Here is a 25,733-nt window from a genome sequence, read left to right as displayed (position 1 = left end):
ACACTGGTTGCACAAATGAAAAAAAAAAGCTCGTTCTGAATCATATTCACAGCTGGAGAACAGTTATGACCTTCCAAGATACGAAACAAAGTACTTCCACACATTGGAAAGGGGGCGGGGTACTATTTTTAAGCCATTCTGCTCAGAAGTGCAACGAAACAGTTGCCACGGTTTCATCTCATGGTAATTTCTGAGTCTGTAAAACAAAAAGAATGCTCAGTGAGAAAAGCAAAAACTGTGTACATACTTCGGCGCTTTGACACTGTTGAGATGGAACTCTGATACCTTGGTCCGCACAGGTGACTCCGAAGGTGACAAAAGGGAAGTGTTTGCAGCGGGGACTTTGCTTGAAAAAGGACCTTTCACCTCTGGAATTCCAGCTCGCCTTCGGCATTCATTTGAAACCCTCCGACCTATCTGCTGGCCAGGCGAGACCGGTTCCTTCGCCAGAATTCGACAGACTCCCAGAAGACCCCACTGCGAGAGTCAGCGCCCCCCTCCCTCGGACACCGAGGCCATCCTGCCTTTCAAGTCCCCGCAAAGCTCAGTATTTCATAGCTTCCCTTGAAGTGAAAGGCCAGCTACGGCCCTCACCCAGCACCAACAAGGGGCTGTGTCCGTACAGCATGGGTGACACGGTCCTGTGAGAACAGCCCCCGGCCCGTGCAGGCCTCTCTGGCTTCAGGAGGGACCATGACCCCGACCCGAAGGACTCGCGTCCCGACGCCGCCCTCCGGCCGCTCAAACAAAGGACCCGGCGTCTGGCGCGCCCCCCACTCACCGCTCAGATAGTTGGTCCACTTGTACAGAACCCCCTCCATGGCGCCCGAGGTCCTTTGGTCCCCGCCGCGCCGGGGCCGTTTCCCCTCGCCCGCCGGCCCCCTCACTGCCCCAAGCCCCAGGAGGCGAGGAGCACCGGCAGCAGGGCCATCGCCCAGCGCTGCCGAGCCGCCGACTCCCGGCGCCCGGGCCCGGTGCGGGGACGCCCGGCCAGTCTCACATCCTCGGCCCGGGGGCGGGGTCACTGCGGCTGCCTCCGCACGTGAGGACGCGGCCGGCCGGGGGGCCCGCGCTGTGGAGCCGGCGCACCGTTCACAAGGAGGCCAAGGCACCCGGTGGGACCGAGTGGTGGCTGCAGCCTCCAAGTTGCCGCTGGCGAGGGAGCCGCTGGCCGGCGGCGCAAGAGCGAGCAACCTGAGTCCTCAGCCCGCCCGGCCCGGGGCCCCCTTGCGCATGCCCAATGCGCCGTCCGCGCGCACGTTCCCGAAATCCACGCCGGGGTTTGGCAGCAACCGCGGCGTTGGCGGCGACGGGGCCGACGCAGCGGGAGGGGCTGGCAGGGAAATTGAGTCCTGCGAGGCGGACTTGGGAGTAGGCGTTGGGTCTGAGGGAAGGAGGGCGATCCGTGGAGACCAGGGTGGGATACAGTCCTGACTGTTCATGGTACCGTAGATTGGGAAGAACCCACCTCTCGATGTTTGGGGGTGCCTCCTGCGTTCTAGTTCCCAGGGTCCAACTCTTATTTCAAGGCTAATTGATCCCACAAAATCGAGGTAGCCAGCAATAGAGCCTACGGAGTTGATAGGAATTTCACGATAGGATACTGTGCGGCTAGTAAACATGTTGTCTAAACCCTAAGGCCTCGCTACTGCAAGTATGATCCATGGACAGCAGCATTGGCATCACCTAGGAGCTTGTTGAAATTGCAGGATCTCACCCCAAGCCCAGGCTTCCTGAGTCGAAATCTGTATTTTAACAAGATTCTCCGGGGGATTCCTAAGCGTATTAAAGTGGGAGAAAGTACTGTGCTAAGGATATTTGGCCAGGGAAAATGTTAACAACAGATTCAGTGGAAAGAGCAGGTTACGAAACCAAGTGTACAATCTGGTCCAAATTATTTTAGTCATATGTCACAAAAGCATGCACCGAAAATGTTAAGGTGATTATTTGTAGATGGTGGCGCTATAGACGATCTTTTTTCCCCCTCTCTTTTTCTCTAGCATAAGACGGCCAGATTTAGCAAATAAAATACAGAACGATGAATTCGTTGTCTGAAATTCGTATTTAGTTCGACTCCTGTATTTTAACCGGAAAACCTACTTTCGTGCTTTCCAATTTCTTCCAAATCGACTATAATGAATATGTTTTGCTTTTGAAATTAGGCAAAAAAGGTAAAGCTAATAATTTTAAGCTAAGATGAACCAATGTACCTTATAAGCGTGATTACTGTTTCTTTTTTAAAGTGGAGGTCTGTACGTCCTTATTCACGATAGAAGCTATCACTACGGTCACCACCTAAGTGATAAATTATTAGCAGCCATAACATTATGCGGTGTTGTAGAATGAATCAGAAGACCTGGTTTGAAGGCGGAGCTCAACTGCTTTGGGGATGAACAACTTTAAGCGGGACACTTAACCTCTCCTAGCCCAGATACACTTATCACTTAACTGGGATTAAAGACCCTGCTTTACTGGCAGTGTTGTGGGGTTTACGCACGGGAACGGAACGCGCTTTGCGAACCCTACAGAACTACTGAAGTCTTTATCGGTTATACGGTAAATTAAATAATCGCAGTAGCAGGATTGTGGAATCCTGGGGGCGGCCTCTCAGCATCGGCCAGAGTAAACGAGTGTTTCCGGAAACCGCTACCCTTTCACCTGGCCCAGGACTCTTCCGCGCAAGCTAAGCCTGCATATTTTACAGATGTAAATCTGCCGGAGGCGTTTCCGGTGAGGTCCTCGCGTCCCTCTGTCCCACGAAGTCCGAGGTTGTGGAATACTTTAATCCGCCGAACTCTAGGACCACTCCCCGCGGTTCGCAGCGGGACTGGTGCCCGGCTCCGCCCAGCTGTAATTGTTGCAGCATCATTGGTTTGAGAGTCTCCAGCGGACAGCACGGCAAGCCAATGGGAAGCCGTCCTTCTCCGGCGGCCGAGCTGTGAGAGCCAGTGAGACCCGGGTTTGGAGTTTAACTCTTTATGGGTGGGTTCGCAGTGCGTGGGAAAGTTGTCGTGGTAAATGTGCCACGTCTACTAGGAACAGAGAATCATGAACGTGCCAGAGGCGGTTGTCCTTAAGGCTTCAACTACATTCTTAGCTCTATGAGGTCGGGGGCCCTTTCTCTGTTTTTGTAGGAACTTCTTTCCTGCTCCAGCAACATGAGGCTTTTCTTGTGCAACGCGGTCCTGACGCTGTTGGTCACTTCTTTGAGTGGGGCTCTGATCCCTGAACCAGAAGTGAAGATTGAGGTGCTTCAGAAGCCTTTCATCTGCCATCGCAAGACCAAAGGGGGGGATTTGATGTTGGTCCATTATGAAGGCTACTTAGAAAAGGATGGCTCCTTATTTCACTCTACGTAAGTAATTATACCTTGAAGGTAAAATAGTGAAGAACCCACCCACCTATGCCCGCTCTCGGGCAGGAAAGGTAGCCTGTACCAGGTTTTACCTCTCTTTTTAAAAACTGCAATATATTATTTCCTTCTTTGGGAAAGGAAATCGTTTAACGACAATCTTATATAACGGGGCCTTTGAAGTTCTTTTTGGAAACATGTGGTAAGGTTAAAGGGTTAATTATTATTATAAAAAATAGCGCTAGAATCTTTGAAATACTCCAGAAATATCTAGATGCATAGTTAGGCAATACGTAGAAAAAAAAAAACTGAAAGGAATTCTCATTTTTCAAACTCCATTCCCAAGGGAAAATGACTCAATTCCATTTTTTATTTGGTGTAGGTGAAATTTACTTAAAACTTTTCACAGCGACTTCATGAGAAGAATACACAATCATTTATTTGCTTGTTGTTAAGGTATACTAATGCTAGTCCATTGATCTAGTTAATCATTGTTCTTACAGATGACATTTTGGGCAAGGCACAGTACCATGATTTGTTTCATTATTTGTTTCTTTCTAGAAATTCAAAGACTTCATTGATGGGTGTGGGTGTGGTTATGGAAGATTAAACCAATACCTACAGTGAAGGATTTTCAGGTGGTTACACTATCATTTTTTCTGTTCTATAAACAAAGAAATTGCAACATGGAAAAGTTCTACAAGTGTACTGATTTCTAATTAGGCATTGATTCTCTTCATTCCATTCCAAAAGTATTTATTGACCATTTCTTTTATGTTAGGCCCTGTGCTTGATACTAGGGAGATTGAAAAATTGTGGCTTCTCCATCCTTGTCCATTCATTTATCTGTCCATCTAACAAACCCTTGTTGAGTGGCCACAAGTCAGGCCTTGAGGATGCAAAAGTGATTAAGAGTGCATCCTTGTCCTCCAGCAGTCCATCATCTACAGAGGAGAAAGACAAGTCCATAACTCATGCTGTATAGTACAGAATGTTCAAATGTTCACAAAGCATAATGGAGTCTGGAATTATTTATGCTCTGAGAGGTGGAGAAAGAGAAGACTTCCCAGAGATCATAATTGATATGGGCCTTGAAAGATGGGTGGAGGGTTCCTTCCGGTCGAGAATGGGGGCAGAGAGGACATTCCAGGTAGAGAGAATGGCATGAACCAAAGTAGTGAAACTTTGTGGACCCTCCTAGATCTGGTTTTTGATGACCTGTCTTCATTGAGCATTCAGTCCTGGTATGTCTTTGGAGAAGTGAATGGCACCCTTGTCTGAACTCTGTTAGCCCTTCCAATTTCCAAAACAGTGGCTTGCCATAGAATTCTCAACAACTCTATCTCCTTATCGACAAGGCCAGTGCCGCAGTGAACGTTAAACAGTATTAAGATTTGCGTTTTAAATTTTCAACCACATCTTTATTTTTTTTAAAGATTTTATTTATTTATTTGACAGAGAGAGAGACAGAGAGAGAGGGAACACAAGCAGGGAGAGTGAGAGAGGGAGAAGCAGGCTTCCTGCTGGGCTCTATCCCAGAACCCTGGGATCATGACCTGAGCAGAAGGCAAACACTTAAGGACTGAGCCACCCAGGCGCCCCTCACATCTTTATTTTTAGTCCGATGTTGACACAGCCTAATTTCTTTAAGGTCTCAGAATCTATGTGGACTTTGGTGGTAGCCATAAGACATTATTTGGCAGTTGGCTACTAAAGTTCTAGTACTTGATGAGGGGACTGTTGTCATGCGGCCTCAGTGTAAATGGTTAGAAACTGCTTACCCTGAGTATTGTGAAGAATTACCATCAAATGGTCCACTGTAAAGCATGTTTGCCATTTCTAGAACGCTAGCCTGTGTGGTAAAGAGCTTAAATCCTTTAGCTGTGACAAGAAAGAAACGTGTCAAAACTGTAGTCAGCGCTGGGTGTCAGATTGTTTTCTTCCTTCTTTATTCTTTTCTAACCTTCCCAAGTCTTTTACAGTTGGTAATCTGTTTCTTTAGTCATGGAGGGAAATTAAGGAAAAGAAGAAGTAATGGCCTTTACCTGGACTTAGTAACTAACCATAGTGCCCATGAAACCTAACAGAGTGATTTCTCTTTCTCACCTATAAGATATCTTTGAGAACACTTTCCTTATTGCACTGAAAGGGAGCTATTTGGGGCTCAGGCACTACTCAGCCTGTAAACTCCTTAGTAGCTCACCAGCTAGGTTTCTTAGGCTGGCCTCTCTCCAGCTCATGAGCCAGGATACTTTGACTATTTCCTTTTCCCTCAGTCCAGGGGCCACTCCTCCAGGCTTCCCTGCAGAGCCCCACAGAAGATGCCTGTGGCCAGTATCTAGGGGTTCAGGGTTGAAGAACAGCCTTTCCACCTGTCAGAGCCATCCCCAGGCTGTACATCAGGACAGTTCATGGGTAGGTTAGAAGGTGCTGTGTCCCTGACTGTCCAGTGTCCATATGGGTATGGACCCACATGTCTTGGCAGTAAATTCTCCTTAGCTTCTCATCTTCCTTCCCAAACTCTTACATTTTCCATTATTTTTTCCCTCTTCTGCCCCCTTAAGATTTTCCTGGGACAGCATCACTGTGGTTAAGACCTTGAACTTTGGAGTTGGATCAAATACTGGCACACTTAACCTCAGTTTCCTCCTCTGTACAATAGGGAAATAACTCAGATGATTATTGTCAAGAGTTAAAAGAAGCAAAGCATTGAGGGGAATACCTGATACACAATAAATCGCAAATAGTTATTAACTGTTGTTATTATTACTCCCTCTGCTCTTCTCTACCTGAGTCAATTGTGTGAAGTTTGTGTCAAGAAATATGGGCAATGAATTACAAAATTGACTTGGTTTTGTGTGTATGTATATAGCTGTTTTTGTTAATTTCCAATTGAATCTCTTATGGGTGGAAAAAAAATACACCACAGCAATAAAAAAAAAATAGAGTTTCTAAACAGTTCTAATGTGTTTTCTTTCTATTGTAGTCACAAACATAACAACGGTCAGCCCATTTGGTTTACCTTGGGCATCCTGGAGGCTCTCAAAGGTTGGGACCAGGGCTTGAAGGGAATGTGTGTAGGAGAGAAGAGAAAGCTCACCATTCCTCCTGCCCTGGGCTATGGAAAAGAAGGAAAAGGTAATAACAACTCTACATTTTTACTATAGCGTTGGAGTTCTTCTCTGGATTAGGAGACCGAAATCAGAGTAACTACTATGTGTTTTTTTTCCCTAAAAGTAAGTAGAGGATGTGTATTTTTTTTGGAAGTATGATTGTGTCTTGATTATCATTTGAAATGGTCAAATTAAAGCCATCATATCTTAATAGTCAACTGAGCTAATGATAAGAAGTTCTGGAACCTTCAACTCTATCATTAACAATTAACCACCATATTAACCCAAATAATGGGTTTTTTTTAAAAAAATTGTGGCACAATACCCATAACATAAAGCTTACTACTTTAACCATTTTTTTAAGTGTACAGTTCAGTGACACTCTGAACATTCACATTGTTGTACAAGGATCACCACTCTCCACTTCCAGAAATTTTTCATCCTCCCCAGCTGAAACTCATCAATTTATTTTAACAATGCAAAAAGAAAATTATTCAACAGATGTGTTTTGATAAGTTGAACATGTAAAATATAGATGATTAAGGCATTGAAGGAGGGTTAGATGTGGGCTGCCGGTGACTCAAAACTGAAGTTTTCTACAACAAAGCTTTTTTTTTGGAGGTTGTTTTCACTCTTGTTTTAAAGTTGTTTTATAACTTCTTTTATCATTCATGTATAAAAACGAATGGAGTGACATGAAATGAGTTTAATAAAACAGTAGCAAATGGGCTAGCTGATTCCAGGAGACTTTGTGCTAGTTTGTTGCAGGATGGGCATGCACACCTGCTGTTTGGGTGGAAAGGCTTGCAGCTTTCCATAGGGCTGTTTACAAGAGGCCAGATGATGTTTCCTATATAGGATATGTATGTGTCCTATAATTCCTCTCTAATTTAACCTAAGGGAATAATCAGGTGTCAGGAGAAAGATTTATGAACAGGGATGTCCCTTACTACATTGTTCCTAATAGCAAAAATAATTGGAACCAACTTCAGTGGATAATGAGAAGGCTTTAGCTAAATAAAATAGGCCCCAGTTATTTAAAAATGGCATTTCAAAGATTAAAAAATTATATCCAACTGTGTATGATATAATGTTATATATAAAATTGGAAAATAAAGCTATAGAATATGTAAGAGTAAGTATTAGAAAAAATTATATGCACATACAGAGTGAATCACAAGGATGTAATTAAGAATGATAACAATGGACGGCTGGGAATTATTTTTAAATATGTTTTTTCTTTTAAAGGTTTTATTTATTTATTTGACAGAGAGAGAATGAGCACAAGCAGGGGAGAAGCAGAGGGAGAGGGAGAAGCAGAGTCCCCGCCGCTGAGCAGGGAGCCTGATGTGGGGCTTGATCCCAGAACCCTGGGATCATGACCTGAGCTGAAGGCAGACGCTCAACCAACTGAGCCACTCAGGCGCCCCTACTGGGAATTTACTTTTATTTCTGGTTCTATCTCTTCCAAATTCTCTATAATGGGCATGTATTACATAATGAAGAAAAAAATTATTATTTTTTAAAGAGTTATTTATTTTAGAGAGAGAGAGAGTACACATGGTGAGTGAGTGGGGGGGGCGGGGCAGAGGGAGAGAATCTCAAGCAGACTCCCCGCTGAGCGCAGAGCCCTCCCCAGGAGTCCATCTCATGACCCAGAGGATCATGACCTGAGCCGAAACCGAGTGGGACAGTTAGTTGACTGAGCCACTCAGGTGCCCCGAAAAAATTATTAAGTAGTCATCAGAACCAGACAGGGAACCACTCATTCTGTAGAAGTATAGACTTCACAGTATCCCTAGGTCTAAGCTTAACCATGTACAAAGTGAGAATCCTAGCCCCAGTTTTCTGAGAAAAAAGTAAGTGCCATCTGTGAAGCATTGTATATTCTAAAATGGAACTTGCTATATAAATCTTATGCACAGAATGGAATTTACTAACCAAATTCAATTCTTATTTTAATAATCTCTTCAGAGAAGAAAATCAAGTATCTAGAAAATGTTTCTCTGATGTTCAAATGTATTCTTTTATCTTCCTGCTGTATCTTTATTGTCTCACCTATAATGTATATGTAGTATTAGTCCATTACTCTTTCTCCCTACTGTGTTTAACTCAATTTTACTTTATAACAAGTAGAGATCTAAATTTGAGTCATTTCCTCCAAAGTGAGAGCCATGAAATTAACTCTGCTAATGTGTATTAAACACTAATTTTGTAGTCTTTTGGTATCATGTTTGCATGTCTCCTTCGGAAAGACAACCAGTTTTGTCAACGACCTAGTGCATGCCCCTTCTCTGTCTAGATCTGGAGCGGTAAGCTTGGGCACATAGTGTAAGTTTTGTTCTCTTTAATACTTAACAAACGTTCTTTCATGGAAATATGTGGGATTTGGGTGTGGGGTGGTGGTGGTGGGACTAAGAAATATTTGTAATGTTTACCTAGACCTGTATGTTAAATATAGTATAAGGAAACAAGTTGAAAAAAATTGTTCATACTTCCCAGAAAGTTTTCTTTTTTTAAGGTCCCTGGGACTTTACCAAAGCTCTTTTCATTTTTACAGATTTTTATCTCCCTTCTGAGAAATTTGTTTTAATTTCTTCTCTAATGAAATTTCTTCAAAATGGGTATAATGTTCTATATCAGAGGGGGTGTTGCCTACCTTTCTGAAATTGTTGAACCTTTCTGTATTGTTTTTAAAGCCTGTGAGAGAATTATATCTTATTAACATATATTGAGAGCTCACTATTTATCAAGTATAATGCTAAGTATTTTGCATGGATTTATCTTCCTTCATCCTCCCAACAGATTCTGCATTTTACAGATGAGGAAATAGGCTTAACGAAGGGCCGGGGTAAGCTCTCACACTAGCTAGTAAGCTGGTATGACCCCAGATCTCACTTAGCTAGATATTGCCTCCTGGTGGTAGGGATGGCAGTACTGTATTTCTAGGTCAGGACTTTGGGTGACCCCAGAGTTAGTAAATCACTTGTACTATAATTAACTCTGAATTATCTAAAGCCCTTTAAGTCATTCTTGGCATGTAATATGTACTATCTTAATTATATTTGAAATTTAATACCCGGCGATTAGGTATATCTGTATGTATGTGTGTGTTTGTGTGCACTAAGCAATTTGTAATTGCAAAGCCAGGAACAGACTGCTTTTGATCTACTAGTTTGGATTATTCCTTCTCTGTTCTATTTGTTCGAGTAAAATATGATTATAAGTAATTTACGTGTGATAATGTTAGGAAGGCTCTTCATTTAATTCAATCAAAAGAATATTTTATTCAGTATCACAAGTTTTGTGTCATAAAAACTCCGGGATTGTTTAAATAAAATTGAACCTCCCTCTCTCCTCATGTCAGGTAAAATTCCCCCAGAGAGTACACTGATATTCAACATTGATCTCCTGGAGATTCGAAATGGACCAAGATCTCATGAATCATTCCAAGAAATGGATCTTAATGATGACTGGAAACTTTCTAAAGCTGAGGTGATCTTTCCTTCCTCATATTCCTTTCTTTCTTTGTTTCTTTCTTCTCACTTTTTAAAAAATGTATTTTTAAGGAAAATTTATTTTTACTTGGGTAAAACATTATTTATAAATTTTCTTAAAATACTGATGCTTTGAATGTTGGCTTTTTTTTTTTTAATAGGAAATCCTTGTTTTGGTGAGAAATATATTGAGACTTAAGAAACATCATTCATTCCTTTGCCCCTGCCCCCCCTCACCCCCACCACGCTTAAGGTTCACTGTATCTTGTCCTCACCCTGAGTTTTTGAAAGATCCATTTTGCTAAGACAATTCCCATTTTGGAGTTGCTATATAAGAAACATAGATGTCCTAGGGCGCCTGGGTGGCTCAGTTGGTTAAGCAACTGCCTTCAGCTCAGGTCATGATTCTGGAGTCCCAGGATCAAGTCCGCGTCAGGCTCCCTGCTCAGCAGGGAGTCTGCTTCTCCCTCTGACCCTCCCCCCTCTCATGCTCTCTCTCTCTCTCTATCTTATTCTCTCTCTCAAATAAATAAATAAAATCTTAAAAAAAAAAAAAAAGAAAGAAACATAGATGTCCTGAGAAATATCTCAGGTTTCTGTTTAAAACTGTAAACTGTAAACTGTCTGTTAAATGCACTTGTAATTTCCTAGCAATTAGCAGCAAACAACTCACATGCTGTTTTGTTCTGGTTCACACCTGGAGAAAGGAGACTCCAGGCTGGGTTTCCCAGAGCAGGAGAACTTTCACCCCTCTTAGTCCTGGTGATCTGAGTGAGGAGAAAGCAAGAAGTCTTTTCTCTATAATTTATTTAGGCTTTTGCAGCCATTTTTACCCATACCTGTCTTGGTCTGGTTGCTGTGGGGAAAGAAGTGGAGGTAGACATCTACTCTGTGTTTTTCTGTTTGTCCATGTTCTCCGTCCTCCCTTGGCTGGTCAGAAATCAAGTCCCTTTTTATGTTTTGATCGATTTCATTATAATGGCCAGGAAATGATTAAGTCTTTTTTTTTTTTTTTAAAGATTTTATTTATTTATTTGAGACAGAGAGAATGAGAGAGACGGAGAGCACATGAGAGGGGGGAGGGTCAGAGGGAGAAGCAGACTCCCTGCCGAGCAGGGAGCCCGATGCGGGACTCGATCCAGGGACTCCAGGATCATGACCTGAGCCGAAGGCAGTCGCTTAACCAACTGAGCCACCCAGGCGCCCAGGAAATGATTAAGTCTTAAATAAGTGCAGTTGTTATGAACTCACAGGGTCATTATCTACAGTTACTCAATTTATAACACCTCATAGTATTACCAGTCATAGGACTTTATTCTGTCCAAGATAAATTTTAATTACCTTTCATGAAACAAAAATCTTAAATATACAACACATTCACATGGTTCAAAAAAAATCAATCCAGTTAAAAAAGGTGTTTAATAAGAAGTCTTTTTCCCACCCACATCCTCTTCTACTGTGTGATCTACCGCCTTCTGCATGCTGTTTTATTGGGTTCTAACGTACCCTTCCAGTGTTTCTTTATGCAAATACAAATAAATGTGAATACATTTTCCTATTTCCCCTTTTCTTAACAAAAAGTAGCATGATATACATAATATTTGGCATTTTGCTTTATTCACACAGTATATCCTAGAGATACATTCTATATTAATCCATTTAGCTTTAATCATCCTTTTTTTTTAACAACTTCATTAAATCTCCTGAATCTTAAAAGTAAATGTATGTCATATGTTTGCATATTGATCATAAGGGGGGAAGGATTTGAAATTACTGATCTAACAGAAGGAGTACTAGAGATATGATTAAAAATGAAAATACAGGTTGAACTGCATTATGGTGAATCTAGTGGGTAATTAAGAGCAGCATTTTGTTTATATCTTTAAATGTCTGAACGAGAATGGAAAATTTCAGTCTAAGCACTCATTAGGCTGGATTTTGCTTTTAATTTCTGAGATTGGAAGGTCATGAGGTATGATCATAGTCAGGTCCACGGCATGTACTATTACCAGACACTTACTTAAATTAAAAAATGCCGTTAGGGGAGGGGGGAGGCAGGTGGGGGATGGGTGAAATAAGTGAAGGGGATTAAGAGTACATTTACTATGATGAGCCGTGAGTAATATATAGAATTATTGAATCACTCACTATATTGTACATCTGAAACTAATATAACGCTGTATGTTATGCTGGATTTTTTTTTAAATAATAAAATTTTAAAAATTCTAAAATACAAGTTTAAAAAATGCCATCCTTTAATCTTATTTTAAGAGAAATATCTGGAATGCTGACCCTAGTTAGAAAATGAGATCTGGATAATTCAATGGAGTGAAAGACTACAGTCTTTCAAATGCTTGGCTTTATTTAGACTCAAATTAAGAATAGATAATATGCTTTCATTGGGTGTTTTTCAGATAATATAAGCCTTATCTTTGCCTCTGAGCAATATTCTGTGTCTCTACTATAGCAGTATAGCAACTGTTTTTAAGGGGAAAAAATTCCTTATAATTCTTTTACTGTCATTAGAAATATATTATAGTTGTTTAGTCATTGTGCTATATAATCAAATGAACTACCAGTCCACTCTGTGATATTAACTGGCTTGATGTGGGTATCTTATGAATTAGAATCATTAATGAGACCCATTATTTTGTAGGTTAAAGTGTATTTAAAGAAGGAGTTTGAAAAGCATGGTGCAGTGGTGAATGAAAGTCATCATGATGTTTTGGTGGAGGATATTTTTGATAAAGAAGATGAAGACAAAGATGGATTTATATCTGCCAGAGAATTTACATATAAACATGATGAGTTATAGAGATACATGTTCCCATTTTATATGGCATGCATCCTTAAAGACAGGGCAACCATTTTTTAAAAAAGTCTTACTTTTAAATAATGTGCTGTTCTTGTTCTGTTTTTTATTTTTATATATTTTTCTGAATATTATTCGAAGACGCCCTTAGGATTCCTAAATGCCCATTTCTTTCTGGTGAGTTATTGGGAAGAAAAAATTAATTTGTCTTTGAATAGAAGACTTCTGGACTATTTTCTGCTTTCACATATGAAGCCGTCTGTTTTACTTGTTTTACTTGTAATTTTAAAATATCGCAGCTGGGAGCATGTCCAACATAAGACCAGGTTATAGCACACATCAGCTCCCTCTATTTCTACTTCCCTCTATTTTCTCCAAGTTAGATACTGACATTTGTGCAATAGCCCAAGGCTTAAACAGTGTGTCTGTAACTGCTTTTGAGTCTGTTTAAGCAAAGAGGAAATGGTTGTTGAACTGGCCTTGTGAACAGACACTGCTCTACTGAGGAGATGTGCAATGCTGAAGTGAGTAACAGAGTTAATGACTTATAAATATGTATACATTGAAACCTTCTGCCCAGGACTTAAGGTGTATAAGGTTCCGTTCCTCAGGACTAATAACCTATAATGATTAATAGGACAAATTATTTATGTGTCTGGTTCTTTGTAATAAGGTGTCAAAATTTTATAACTGAGGAACAGAGTGTATTTAGTCAGTGCTTACTTTTTAAGTCTAGCCAGTGACCCTTCCTGGTTTATTAATGAATAATATCTATAACTAGCGTATTATACTACAATAACATTGTATCATGAGCGAAACTTATACGCCAATCAAAAATTTCCCATTTCTGCTTATCAAAATATGACACAGACCCACAGCAGCTACTGTTGCATAGAGATCTGTCCTGGGTTAAAAAAAAATGGGTGATTTTATAATTTTACCTGAAATTGGCTTTTATCCTTATTACTTTGAAAAAGCCCCCAAATCTCCATTTATTAAGAAGAGTTCTTTATCATTTACAGAGTGATCTCAAGTACATCGTTGTCTTTGATTTTCATTGTTCTGAAGCCTATGAACAAAGCTGGTGGATCTTTAGTGTACCTATTTTATAGATGAGGAAATTATTCTTCAGAGATTGTTTTGCCCGAGGTCAACAGCTAATGTGTGCAACAAGATTGCAGTCCCCAAGTTCAGTATCTTAAATTGCCCTCCTTTGACTTCATTGGGCCTCATTCTGTCTTCAGTTTGTTCTAACAGTCAATGCTGTTTTTTGTCTTTGGGTCCTTATCCTTTGAAGATGGTTTACTGGCTGTTTTGGGTGCTTTTGAATTCTTCCTCAAAGTAGAAATGGCTCTGGTTTCATTGTTGGGGTTAGCACTGAATTGCCTCAAAAACCCTGTACTGTGAGAGGGTCCAGGGGTGTGTCTTAGTTCTTTCATTCTTGTTTACCTCTAGATTTTTTTGGTTTTTGGTTTTCTTTTTAGAGAATTACAAATAATTATTATATCATATACAGGCCCTTTTCACTAGTTGTATATTGCATTTCCCTCACTAAAACATAAAGGTCTTGGGAAGAACGTATATAACACCTTTTCCTGATGAAGTCAGCTATATGTAGAAAACTCTTAAATTGTCACTGCTATTTTCCTCAACCTGGAGGACTTATGAACCACAATGCTGAAAGCCTTATGCTGTGTTCATTGGGAAAGAATGACCTCGTCATGTGGTGCTACTTTGTATAGACATTACTGTGATGCTTTCTCTGATTGAGCAGGAAAAGTCAAAAGAATTTTGATTATTTGGGCAGCATATTTCTTTTTTTTTTTTTTTAAGATTTTATTTATTTATATGACAGAGAGAGACAGCGAGAACAGGAACACAAGCAGGGGGAGTGGGAGAGGGAGAAGCAGGCTTCCCACGGAGCAGGGAGCCCGATGTGAGGCTTGATCCCAGGACCCTGGGATCATGACCTGAGCCGAAGGCAGACGCTTAACGACTGAGCCACCCAGGCACCCATATTTCTTTATCTCATGTGAATTTACGTCAATGCCCATCTAAATATTTAGACACAAGTATGAAATGAAAGTAAATAAATAAGTTATGATTGTTTTTAAGTATCTGCCTTTGGCTTAGCTGCAACTTTATGTCTTTCCATTCATGGGAATAATCAGACATGAATGGCGACCTCACTTGTAATATAATTTGACTCATTAATATTGCTAGATGTGTCCTATTTAAATTTATATGACTATGTTGTATTTTCAAAATAAACTTTATTTGGGGAATAATTGGTTTTGTGAAAAATTCTTCTTCAAGTGCCTGTTGCCTCAGCAGCTTTATTGATGTTCCTATTATTCTAGGTTTTATGTTGAAACTAGATGGGGAAGATGGACAAGTTGTTGTAGGAGAGGGGTATAGTGACACTTTGAATGTCCTTCTGATTATCTATCCTGTTTAGATGTATTTGGAAGGAAAGCTGTGGTTCCTTTTAAATTGTTTTGAAATAAGCATTAAATATTGAGCATTATGGGCAGTAGTTAATAGAGAATGTTTGGTACTGGAGAAAGTGTATGTGTTGGGTTTTGTTGGTTTGGTTTTGGTGGTAGTTATCACTATTGTTTTGGTTTGGGATTTTATTTTGTAAGAGGTGGACATTATCATGATTAATGCCCAGTGAGTAAATGAGCTCTATAAAACACCTTATCTAATTAAATGAAATGTTGGGTTGCCATTAAAATAACAAGAAACAATGAGTTCTGATTCAGATGGGGAATTAGCCATTTGAATCTTTACTTGTGGAAATGAATTTGTACTCATTTATGATTTATAGGATATTCTGTACATCTACAATGCTATTAGATATCAGCATGCTATCTATCTGTCCCCACTGAATTGAGTGTACGGATGATTTCTCAGTGTTGTTTGGAAATTGCAAGAGGAGAAAAAGGGACTTGGTGGAGTATTATGGGAAAAACTACGTCTCTCACCTTTTTATTAAAAAAATGAATTATCATTGTAATAGTCACCCTGGGAAAAATAACAAGGAACTTATTTTCAAGAGATGGAGAGCACTTGGTCATAAGGGTGTTTTGTTTAGTTTTTGTTTCTTACCCACTTTTGTTTGAATTGAAATCTAAAATGTCAGACATGATTATACATTCATATGCCCATTTGAAAACCTGAAAATTACAGTACTTCTGTCTCTTAATATCTGTAGCTTTCTTTTTAGTAAGATTTGCATATTCCCTTCAGTACAATGAAATCCATACATTCTTACATCTGGTTTTGGAGTCTTTATTGGAAGGTAAATTCTTTTATCTCTTTAAAATATTGTTTTGGGGATGCCTGGGTGACTCAGTTGGTTAAGCAGCTGCCTTTGGCTCGGGTCATGATCCCAGGATCCTGGGATCGAGTCCCACATCGGGCTCCTTGCTCGGCAGGGAGCCTACCTCTACCTCCCCTGCTCCGCCTGCTGCTCCCCTGCTTGTGCTCTCTCTCTCTCTCTCTGACAAATAAAATCTTAAAAAAAAAAATTATTTTGCCTTGGGGCTCAGGGTGGCTTAAGTCAGACTTGATTTCCACTCAGATCAAGATCTCTGGGTTGTGGGATCAAGCCGTGGGTCTTGGGGCTCCGTGCTCAGTGGGGCTTCTGCTTGAGATTCTCTCTCTCCCTCTTTCTCCCCACCCCCACCCTGTGCTCTCACTCTCTTGCTCTAAAATAAAAAAATCTTGAAAAAAAAATAGTGTTTTGCCTTTGCTTTCAGCCCTGCCTCTTCTACCTCCAGCTCCAGGCTGACAGCAGAGAAATCTTGGTTTCATAGTTCCACCCTCAAATACAAGGAGAGGTATGCTTTGGTTCCTAAATGTTGCAGAAATGTAGCAGTCACTCAAATTTAGTGTACACCAGAATTGCATGGGATATGTGTTAAAAATGCAGATTCCTGAACCCTTTCCCCAGAGATTCTGATTAATTCTTGGATTGGGCCCAAGAATCTGAATTTTAACCCCCTTCCTGGATGATACTGATGCAGGTGGTCTAAGAATCTTAATTTGAGAGAAAATTAACTATTTCCCTGCCCTTGAATATACAGTCTCCTATATTTTTCTCTTACTAGTCTTTTTTTGTCTTCTGTAAAGTGTTGGTCATTGGGGCAACTAATTGTGCCTAAAACTGAATATACAGTCAAAAGGATAAGTTGTGTGGAGATAGTATTTTCCCTAGAGTTAGAAATTTTTTTATGACTCTGAATTCTTACAGCAAAAAGTTAGATCATCAGTAAATATGTTTTTGTGAACATCTTTCCTACTAGAAGAGAGAAGAGAGTCCCAGACTTTCCCAAAATTATTGTTCTATATTATTTTTTCAGAATTATCTATAGCCTATCCCTTGAGAAGAACATATGGTCAAGAAATTTAGGAAAAAATAGGGGCGACTAGGTGGCTCAGTCATTAAGCGTCTGCCTTCGGCTCAGGTCATGATCCCGGGGTCCTGGGATCGAGTCCCACATCGGTCTCCCTGCTCAATGGGAAGCCTGCTTCTCCTTCTCCCACTCCCCCTGCTTGTGTTCCCTCTCTCACTGTCTCTCTCTCTGTCAAATAAATAAATAAAATCTTTAAAAAAAGAAGAGATTTAGGAAAAAATAAAACTATTCTCCTAAAAACATAAATATATGTATATGTATGTATGTGTGTATAGTGTATAAACTACGTGCTGTGTATATACATACATAATGAATGAATTATATATGTATACATACATATGTGTGTATGTATATATGCAGTTTTGTATCGAAGATCGTCATTGACATGCTCTCTGTAGTACATCATTTCCCCTCTCTGAAGACTTATCTTTACCATGCAGTTAAACTTCAATTTGGTCAATTTAGAATCTTTCTGTACTTTGCCTACATTTCTATGTTTCACTTACAATTTAGGGAAAATTTCCTAGTAGCTCTCCATGTAAAACCAACAATAATTTTTTTAATCCCTTCAACTTTGGTTTACCAAGGAGATTAAGTGACTCATTTTGATATACATAGGTTATTGTTAAGGAAAAGAAACAGATACAAACATTTGGCAGAGTCAGGAGATCTGCAACACCTAGCACAGTCTCCATGGATTCTTTTGTTTACCAGTGCTCTGTGGTCCTGTACTGCTAATAGAACCTCTGGCATAAAATAGATGACTTCAGTGAGTGTGAGTCAGCCCATAATTTACAAAGCCAATCTAAGTGCCTAGGAGCTAGACTAACATTGATTTTATTTTATGATCTAAACACAAATTGCATGAGATGTTTGCTGAGGTTTTACTCTAAAAATCTAGAGTAAAGTGAATGCTGTCCCCTTGGTCTGTAGTAACAGCTAAATTATATCCCACTTGGGGATTTCTGGGAATTTACAAGTCATTTCTTTAATTTAAATTTCCACATGGCCATAGGATAAAAGTAATTTCCTTCCCAGTAAACAGTTGCAGTAGAGACAATGCCACACACGATGTGAACTGAGGCATTGAGGGACAGTTCTCATTACTATAAAGAATGAAGTAAGGGTAGGGAGACCCTTTAGACCTTAATTCCAATTTCGTAGAGCACTTTCTCATTCATTTGTTAGGCTTACTCTGCCAGAGTGTATCTTATGTTAATATAACTGATTATAATTTTACCTCCAGGCAGGAGACTAGGATATTATAACATTCAACCACATACTAGTGGTTTTTTTCCTATTATGATCATATCTCCTTGAATTGTTGAGCAGCTATTTTGTGCAGAACGCATTTTGCTTGAGACATTCTAGATTTTTTTTTTTTAAAGATTTTATTTATTTATTTGACAGAGAGAGACACAACGAGAGAGGGAACACAAGCAGGGGGAGTGGGAGAGGGAGAAGCAGGCTTCCCGCTGAGCAGGGAACCCGATGTGGGGCTCGATCCCAGGACCCTGGGATCATGACCTGAGCCGAAGGCAGATGCTTAATGACTGAGCCACCCAGGCGCCCCGAGACATTCTAGATTTTTTTTAAGTAGCTCTTAAGTTAGGAGCTAAATTAAATTAAATGGGTAATATACTTGCGTAGAATAAGAAGAGGACTACTATAAATACAGGAAATTTTCTATAAAATAAGAAACATTTTACTTGCAGGAAAATAGGGAAGAAGAAAAAGGATCTTTCTATGAAATCCCCACTTGAATTGTCAAATTTCCCTGCAACATAATTGTTCTCTCCTGTTTTTCCCTGCATTGTTTTGGCTAAATTTTATAAGGTATATAATCTTTTACAAAATGTCACGTGCCTTTTTTTTCTTGCCACATGCATTAGTATTCAAGGTTTTCTGTTTTGTATCATAATTTTTAAGAAAATTAAGCAGTCTACTAAAGTTAATTGATTCTTACTGACATTATGACTGAACAGTAAATCAACTCTGCTCCTTGGATTCCTTTTCCCTAACATTTTATTACTACGGCAATAATTCTTCAAAAGTATTCACTCTTTATCATTGACCTATTTCTTCTAAGCTGGGCAATGTCCAGTGGTTGTCTTTTTTTTTTTTTTTTTTAGGTAGGGTACTTTTAAAAAATTAAATTAGTATGTAATACAATAATTATACAGTTCAATAAATTTTATTTTTATTTATTTATTTTTAAAGATTTTATTTATTTATTTGAGAGAGAGAATGAGAGAGAGAGAGCACATGAAAGGGGGGAGGGTCAGAGGGAGAAGCAGACTCCCTGCTGAGCAGGGAGTCCGATGCAGGACTCTATCCTGGGACTCCAGGATCATGACCTGAGCCGAAGGCAGTCACTTAAGCAACTGAGCCACCCAGGCGCCCAGTTCAATAAATTTTAGTATACTCACAGAGTTATACAACCATCACAATTAATTTTACATATTTTTTTTTAAGTAGGCTGCATGCCCAGTGTGGAGCCCAACTCAGGGCTTGAACTCAACAACCCTGAGATAAAGACCTGAGTTGAGATCAAGAGTTGGACACTTACCGACTGAGCCACCCAGGTGCCCCCATTACAATTTTAGAATATTTTTCTTATTGGGGTGCCTGGGTGGCTCAGTCGTTAAGCATCTGCCTTCGGCTCAGGTCATGATCCCAGGGTCCTGGGATCGAGCCCCACATCGGGCTCCCTGCTCTGCGGGAAGCCTGCTTCTCCCTCTCCCACTCCCCCTGCTTGTGTTCCCTCTCTTGCTATGTTTCTCTGTCAAATAATAAATAAAATCTTAAAAAAAAAAACAAAACAAAAACATTTTTCTTATCAAAAAGAAATCCCCATACCTATTAGTGGTCAATCCGCCCTTTTCCCCAACTCCCTAAACAACTACCAAACTACTTTATCTATTTGCCTACTCTAGAAATTTCCTAATAATTCCTGAAGCTCAATTCTTTCTTTATATTCATAGTAAAAAAAAATTGATTATCTGAGAAATTCATACAGTAAAACATTTCTGCTTTTAATTTTTGTTTTAAAAATATGATAGGTGTTTTTTGAAAATCAAAATGAACCAGACACAGATTCCAACTCCATGGAATAAATCACTCTGTGTACACAAAAAGTCAAATCTTTTGCACATGTAAGAGCTGGAATCAATGGTATAAGGGATGTAATAATAGTAAAAACCTAGAGCTTAGTTTATGACTGAATAGTAGAAAATCAATGGAAAGGAGAGTGAAGAATAATTAGAAATTTAACAACTAAAACATCTCCATATACCTAGATTATTCCCAATTCTCTGAAAGCCAGGTAATTAATCCAACAGGAAACAAAGTGATACCAATTTTCTGCTCTTTCATGGAAAATAGAAGCATGTCCAAAACAAAATACTCTTCCTCTGGAATCAGAAATTTTATACATTCTCTCAATCTCTCAAATCATTGTTTAATCACTGAAAGCGTGAAGGAAGTCTTCCTTTAATTGAACCCCAAATTTCTACAGCAATTTAGCCAGACTTTGTTTAGTTCTTGGAAGGTTGGAAAATAATAACTTCTGTTTAAAGTCCTATATTATCTCAAGTGATCAGCAGTATTAAAATTGCAGATATAGGAGGCTCAACTTCTATAATTCTGGATCAGCTTCACCTATTAAAAGGTGGCCTCAGGTGTCACTAGGATATGAAAAACAAGCTCGGACATTTTCCACACACATAAACTAGGAAAACATCAGCAAGACAGAATTAGGTTGAAACTCCCAGTCTGATCATAGAATCCTCTAGTCTGTTCTTTGATGATCACAAGACAAGGTCTCAGCAATTCTCCTTTAAATTACCTGTACAGTTGACTAAACCCATGAATGACTCCTAGAGGTACAGCAATGAGTGTGAAACATACATAATCATTTGTTCTTAAAACCAGGTCCAGAACACTTTACGAACTGTTATTTCAAATTAAATAGGAGCCATTCATTGAAATGACACATTTGAATAATTGAACTTAAAAACCCATCACTTGATTATAATAAATAGGATTTTGTACCTTTTGCCAAAATACAATTTATGGCTATCTAAATTACATATTAAAAAGGCTTGATTGGATTATTTAAATTCTAAAAATAATTTAAAAATAGATTTTAATACTTAAAATCTCTTGGTGTTGCCTATACTCAATATGGGCAATAATTCTGTAAATTGATTTAACAGCATTCTAAAGGTTTGTTTCTATGGCAACCAAATTCAGAAAACTAACCTCTTAAAGATGGTTGTCATAGGATTAAAGCAGGTGGCTGACTAATCTTTACTGCTTTTCTTTCTCATTTTCCCATGGCTTTTCTCTCAGCTTCTTTCTGTGGGTCTCATAAGATTACATACAAAGCAATTACACAGGCTTTCTTACCCATTTGTGAGTGTCTCGTTCACATAATACTGTCTGTTGTTCATCCCCATGAGATCTGCCCAGTGACAGATCTTTTTCTTCCTGCTACAATTATACACTAAAAGAAGCACTAAGTGGAAAATACCTCCATGAGTAATGTGTTAAAGATTTCTCAATTACACATGTATTTCGGCTCCTCAAAATCATTGCCCAGGGTAGGGTTCTTTAGACAATAACTCCAGTTAGAAGAAAAGGCAACATTGTCATCAATAATTTCTTTAAATGGTCTCTTTGGATAACCCTCATTTATGACCATCTTTCACACTTGTTCACATTTCCCAGTATGCTAGATCAACATATTTATCTGTGCATAGCTCTTAGGTTACCCTGACAGGAACATGGAATATATGCATATATTACCTTTCTACTTAATTAATTTCCTTGCTTGCCTCTGACTTCTGAGAGAAGAGGCTATGATATGCTTTTTACATCTTTGTAGCAAAAATGCAATTTCTGGTACAGGTGTTCCATAAATGTCTCTTGCTAAATTAGGCATGTTGAAGAACTTCTGTAAGTAAACTATGCATTTGTAGTTCATAAAATAATGGGCCTAGTTGGTTCTATATCAGTATATTTGGTTCCTTACAGGCACTAAGATCAGTGTTCCTAGCCTTCCACGTCTGCCCATGAAGGAAAATTGCTATGAGACTTGCCGTCCTATTGTAAGCAACTGGAAAACTGGGCAAAATACACAAGACAACTTGGGTCAGACATTGGAGAGCAGGCAGAACAGGATTGTTTCTCAAGAGGAAGGAGACAAATGAGATGAGACCTACAATTACCTCAGCTTTGGCTTGGAGGCAATTCCTGAACCATAAACGGCAAAGAGAAGGGAAACAAAACAGAGCCCAGTTGTCTTGTGGGGTTGAAGAAACAGATCAGAGTTCAGGAAGGTCCAAGCAGTTGGAGTTTGTGGGTCAGAGTTCTGCAGAAAACTAAATGGAAAAGAAATTCAGACATTTGCATTTTAGTCATCGATTGAATACCAGTCTATGCATGCAGATGATGAATCTCCACAAGGTTGAGGAAAGTATAACTGTTGGGAGCTGGGCACCCAAAACTTTCCAGAGCTCAAGCAAAACTGGGACTTGTTCACATTTCTACCAGCCAGGATCAACTTATGGATTTCATGGAACATTTATTAGAGCCCCTATGGGAGTCATACCTTAGTAGAAGGGCTAAAGTAGCCGTAGAATTAAAGCTACACTAGACCTGTCCTAAAGTTTATAAACAAGCCTTAAATGGGCCAACCTGATCCTTAAATAACTGATTGCCCGAACAAAGTCCAACAACCTTTAAAGGAATACAAAAAAACCCCATTACTCAACAACATAAAATTCACAAAGTCTGGCATCCAATGAATAATTGCAAGAGACACAAAGAGGCAGGAGATAAATCAATACATACAAATAGATTAAAAACTGACAGGTGATGGAATTAGCATAAGGTAATTTAAAACAGCTATTAACATATAAGTATGATCAGAGACTTAAAGGAAAATATATATGAGATAAATGAACGATATAAATAAAAAGAACCAAATAGAACTCCAAGGGATGAAAAATAAAATATCCAATATAAAAATTTTACTGATGGTTGGGGCGCCTGGATGACTCAGTCAGTTAAGCATCTGCCTTTGGCAAAGGTCATGATCCCAGGGTCTTGGGATTGAGCCCCACATTGGGCTCCCTGCTCAGTGGGGAGTCTGCTTCTCCCTCTCCTTCTGTCTGCCGCTCTGCCTACTTGTGCTCTCTCTCTGTCTCTCAAATAAATAAAATCTTAAAAAAAAAAAATCATGGATGGTATTAATAGTAGATTAGAGCCTGCAGAAGAAAAGATAAGTGAACTCGAAGAAATACTAATTATTTAAAATAAAATACTCAAAATAAAGCACAGAGAGAAAAAAGACTGATGGAGGTTGGGGGCATAGAACAGAAACTTAGCGACCTGTAGGACAATATCAAGTGGTCTTATATATATATATATATATATATAATTGGAGTCCCTGAATTTGGGAGGGGCAGTGTACAGTGTTAAAATATGTGTAGAAATAATGGCCCCAAATTTTCCTAATTTGATGAAAACTATAAACCTACAGATCAAGAAGCTTAATGAACCCTAGTGGGATAAACACAATAAAAAAAAAAAAAAAAAAAACAGACTAAGGTACATCATAATCCTATTGCTCAAAGCCTGTTTTTTTTTTTCCCCCAGAGCCTGTGTTAAAGAGAAAACTCTTAAAAGCAGTCATAGGAGGGGAAAAGGATAGATTATATACAGAGGAAGAAAGATAATCAAACACAGACTTTTCTTCAGAAACTTTGCAAGTCTTGTGACAATGTTTTATGATAACAGAATGGTACCTTTAAAGTGCTGAGAGAAAAAAACCTCTCAGCCAAAAATCATATACCCAATGGAAATGTTTCAAAAATGAAAGGGATGTAATGACTTTTTCAAACAAAACTGGAGAGAGTTCACTACCATCAAATTGCACCTCCAATAAATGACAGCAATGACATTGAAGTGAGGAGGGGTGGGGCTTTGAAGGATGCTGTTGACAGTGTTTTGTATTATACCTGAAATTATATTATTTGAAGGTAGACAGTGATAGGTTTAAGTGCATATTGTAAATCCTAGAGTTATCGAAAGTAAAACACACAGTATGATTAATAAACCCATGATGGATATAAAATGGAATACTAAAAAAACCCTCCGTTCTTCAAAAGAAGGCAAGTAAAAAGCGGGGGAAAAAAAAAGAGAGAGAGAAACAAAGAACAGATGGAACAAATGGAAGTAGCAAGATGTTAATTTATAACCCACCATCTTGATAATTCCATTAAATATCAATGGTTTGAGCCAGAGTTTCTCAACCTCAGTACTATTGACATTTAGGGCCAGATAATTCCTGGTGTGGGAGGTTGTGCTTTGTATCCTAGGGTGTTAATAGCATCCCTGGCCTCTGTGCACTGGATACCAGTAGAGACCTCCCCCACCTCTGCCATTTTGACAACCAAAAATATCTCCAGACATTGCCAAATGTTAAGAGATGCTGATCTAAACAGGGATAACATTCAAAAGACATGAAAAAAAAAAAAAAAGCCTCCTTGCCTCCCCTGAGTTCTGTTTCCCAATTCTCCTTTCGGGTGGCATCTATTATTACAGTTTCTTCTGTATTCTGCTGAAGATATCCCATGCATTTGCAAATATGAGTACGGTCATATTTTCCCCCCACAAATGATAACACACACAGTATTGTGCACATGGTTCTGTCCTCTCATCTCCCTTAATATGGGTTGGAAATCTTTCATATCAGTACATAGAGAGAGATCTTCCCCCTTTTTAAACTTTTATAGCTGGATAGCATTCCATTGTATTGATGTGCTGTAATATATTTAACAGTCCTTTATTGATGGACATTTGCTTCCAGTCTTTGCTAGCACAAATAATGTAGCAATGGATGACCTTGTACTCATATCACTTCACACCTCTATCAGTATATCCGTAGGATAAATTACAGAAGTGGAATCCTTGGATCAAAGACTATGTATTTGTTATTGGAGGACATACTGAAAAATTGTCTCCCGTGGAGGTTATAAAAACTTTTTTACTTTTGCTGATCTTATAGATGGAAAATGCTTCCTTGTATATTTTATTTGCAGCTAAGTGAGCCTGAATATCTTTTCATGTGCCTGAGCGGTATTGCGTTTGTTTTCTTGTGAACCATCTCTTCATATCCTTTGAGTTGGTCTTTTCGTCCATTTGTAAGAGGTAGAGTCTGTGATCTGGTAACAGATGGATGGTCATGTCCTGACCAATGACCTCGATGCCAGCACCAACACACCTGTCACCTGTCTGTGGATTTATTAACCCGGGTATGGAATCTTGGCTTTGCTATTTGCTGTGTGACCTTGGGCGAGTTTCTTAACCTCTTTGGGCTTCGATGTCCACATGAACTCAGCATAGGGTCTCGCTTAGCAACATGGCGCAGGACAGCACCTTTAAAACCAGGGAGTCGGCTTGGACTTGTGTGTGAGTCAAGTCCAATTTTCCGTGGGGAAATTTTGCTTAGGCACCGAGGCCCGCACGTGG

General features: G+C 39.4%; 3 protein-coding genes across 7 annotated transcripts in view; 2 read left to right on the top strand and 1 right to left on the bottom strand.

The window, feature by feature from the left end:
- PLEKHA8 (pleckstrin homology domain containing A8) overlaps positions 1 to 1,206 on the bottom strand; it is a 50,627-nt gene extending 49,421 nt beyond the window's left edge. Inside the window, exon 1 of one of the 2 annotated variants that reach the window (XR_004682054.1) lies at positions 782 to 1,203. Coding sequence is in view for 1 of the 2 variants with exons in the window: in XM_035020829.1 (XP_034876720.1) it covers positions 782 to 821 (40 nt within the window). In the remaining variant the exon portion in view is untranslated. Of the gene's footprint in view, positions 1 to 781 lie in introns of both variants that reach the window. The other variant, XM_035020829.1, reaches the window with a different exon arrangement.
- Positions 1,207 to 2,971: 1,765 nt separating this feature from the next.
- Positions 2,972 to 7,755, top strand: FKBP14 (FKBP prolyl isomerase 14). Its single transcript, XM_035020828.1, has 2 exons — positions 2,972 to 3,355; positions 6,339 to 7,755. Exons 1-2 carry the CDS (start codon positions 3,159 to 3,161, stop codon positions 6,517 to 6,519), a joined length of 378 nt encoding a protein of 125 aa, XP_034876719.1. The 5' UTR covers positions 2,972 to 3,158; the 3' UTR covers positions 6,520 to 7,755.
- Positions 6,406 to 25,733, top strand: part of SCRN1 (secernin 1) — a 113,448-nt gene continuing 94,120 nt past the window's right edge. For all 4 annotated transcript variants that reach the window (XM_035020823.1, XM_035020824.1, XM_035020826.1 and 1 more), the window contains exons 1-2: positions 6,406 to 6,490; positions 9,833 to 9,960. In XM_035020823.1, the coding sequence (XP_034876714.1) occupies positions 9,890 to 9,960 (71 nt within the window). In that variant the 5' untranslated portion in view covers positions 6,406 to 6,490; positions 9,833 to 9,889. The remainder of the gene's footprint in view (positions 6,491 to 9,832; positions 9,961 to 25,733) is intronic.

This window comes from Mirounga leonina, unplaced genomic scaffold (genome assembly GCF_011800145.1).
Source record: "Mirounga leonina isolate KUSES-001 unplaced genomic scaffold, KU_Mleo_1.0 Mir_174, whole genome shotgun sequence".
NCBI lineage: Eukaryota > Metazoa > Chordata > Mammalia > Carnivora > Phocidae > Mirounga > Mirounga leonina.
Note: the sequence above shows the minus strand (reverse complement) of the source record. Positions and strands in the feature narration are given on the sequence as shown.

Bases quoted from the DNA above. Each gene is read 5' to 3' on its own strand.
- FKBP14 (XM_035020828.1), top strand. From the start codon at position 3,159: ATGAGGCTTTTCTTGTGCAACGCGGTCCTGACGCTGTTGGTCACTTCT. The intron at 3,356-6,338 runs GTAAGTAATTAT...TTTCTATTGTAG, and splicing joins GGCTCCTTATTTCACTCTAC to TCACAAACATAACAACGGTC.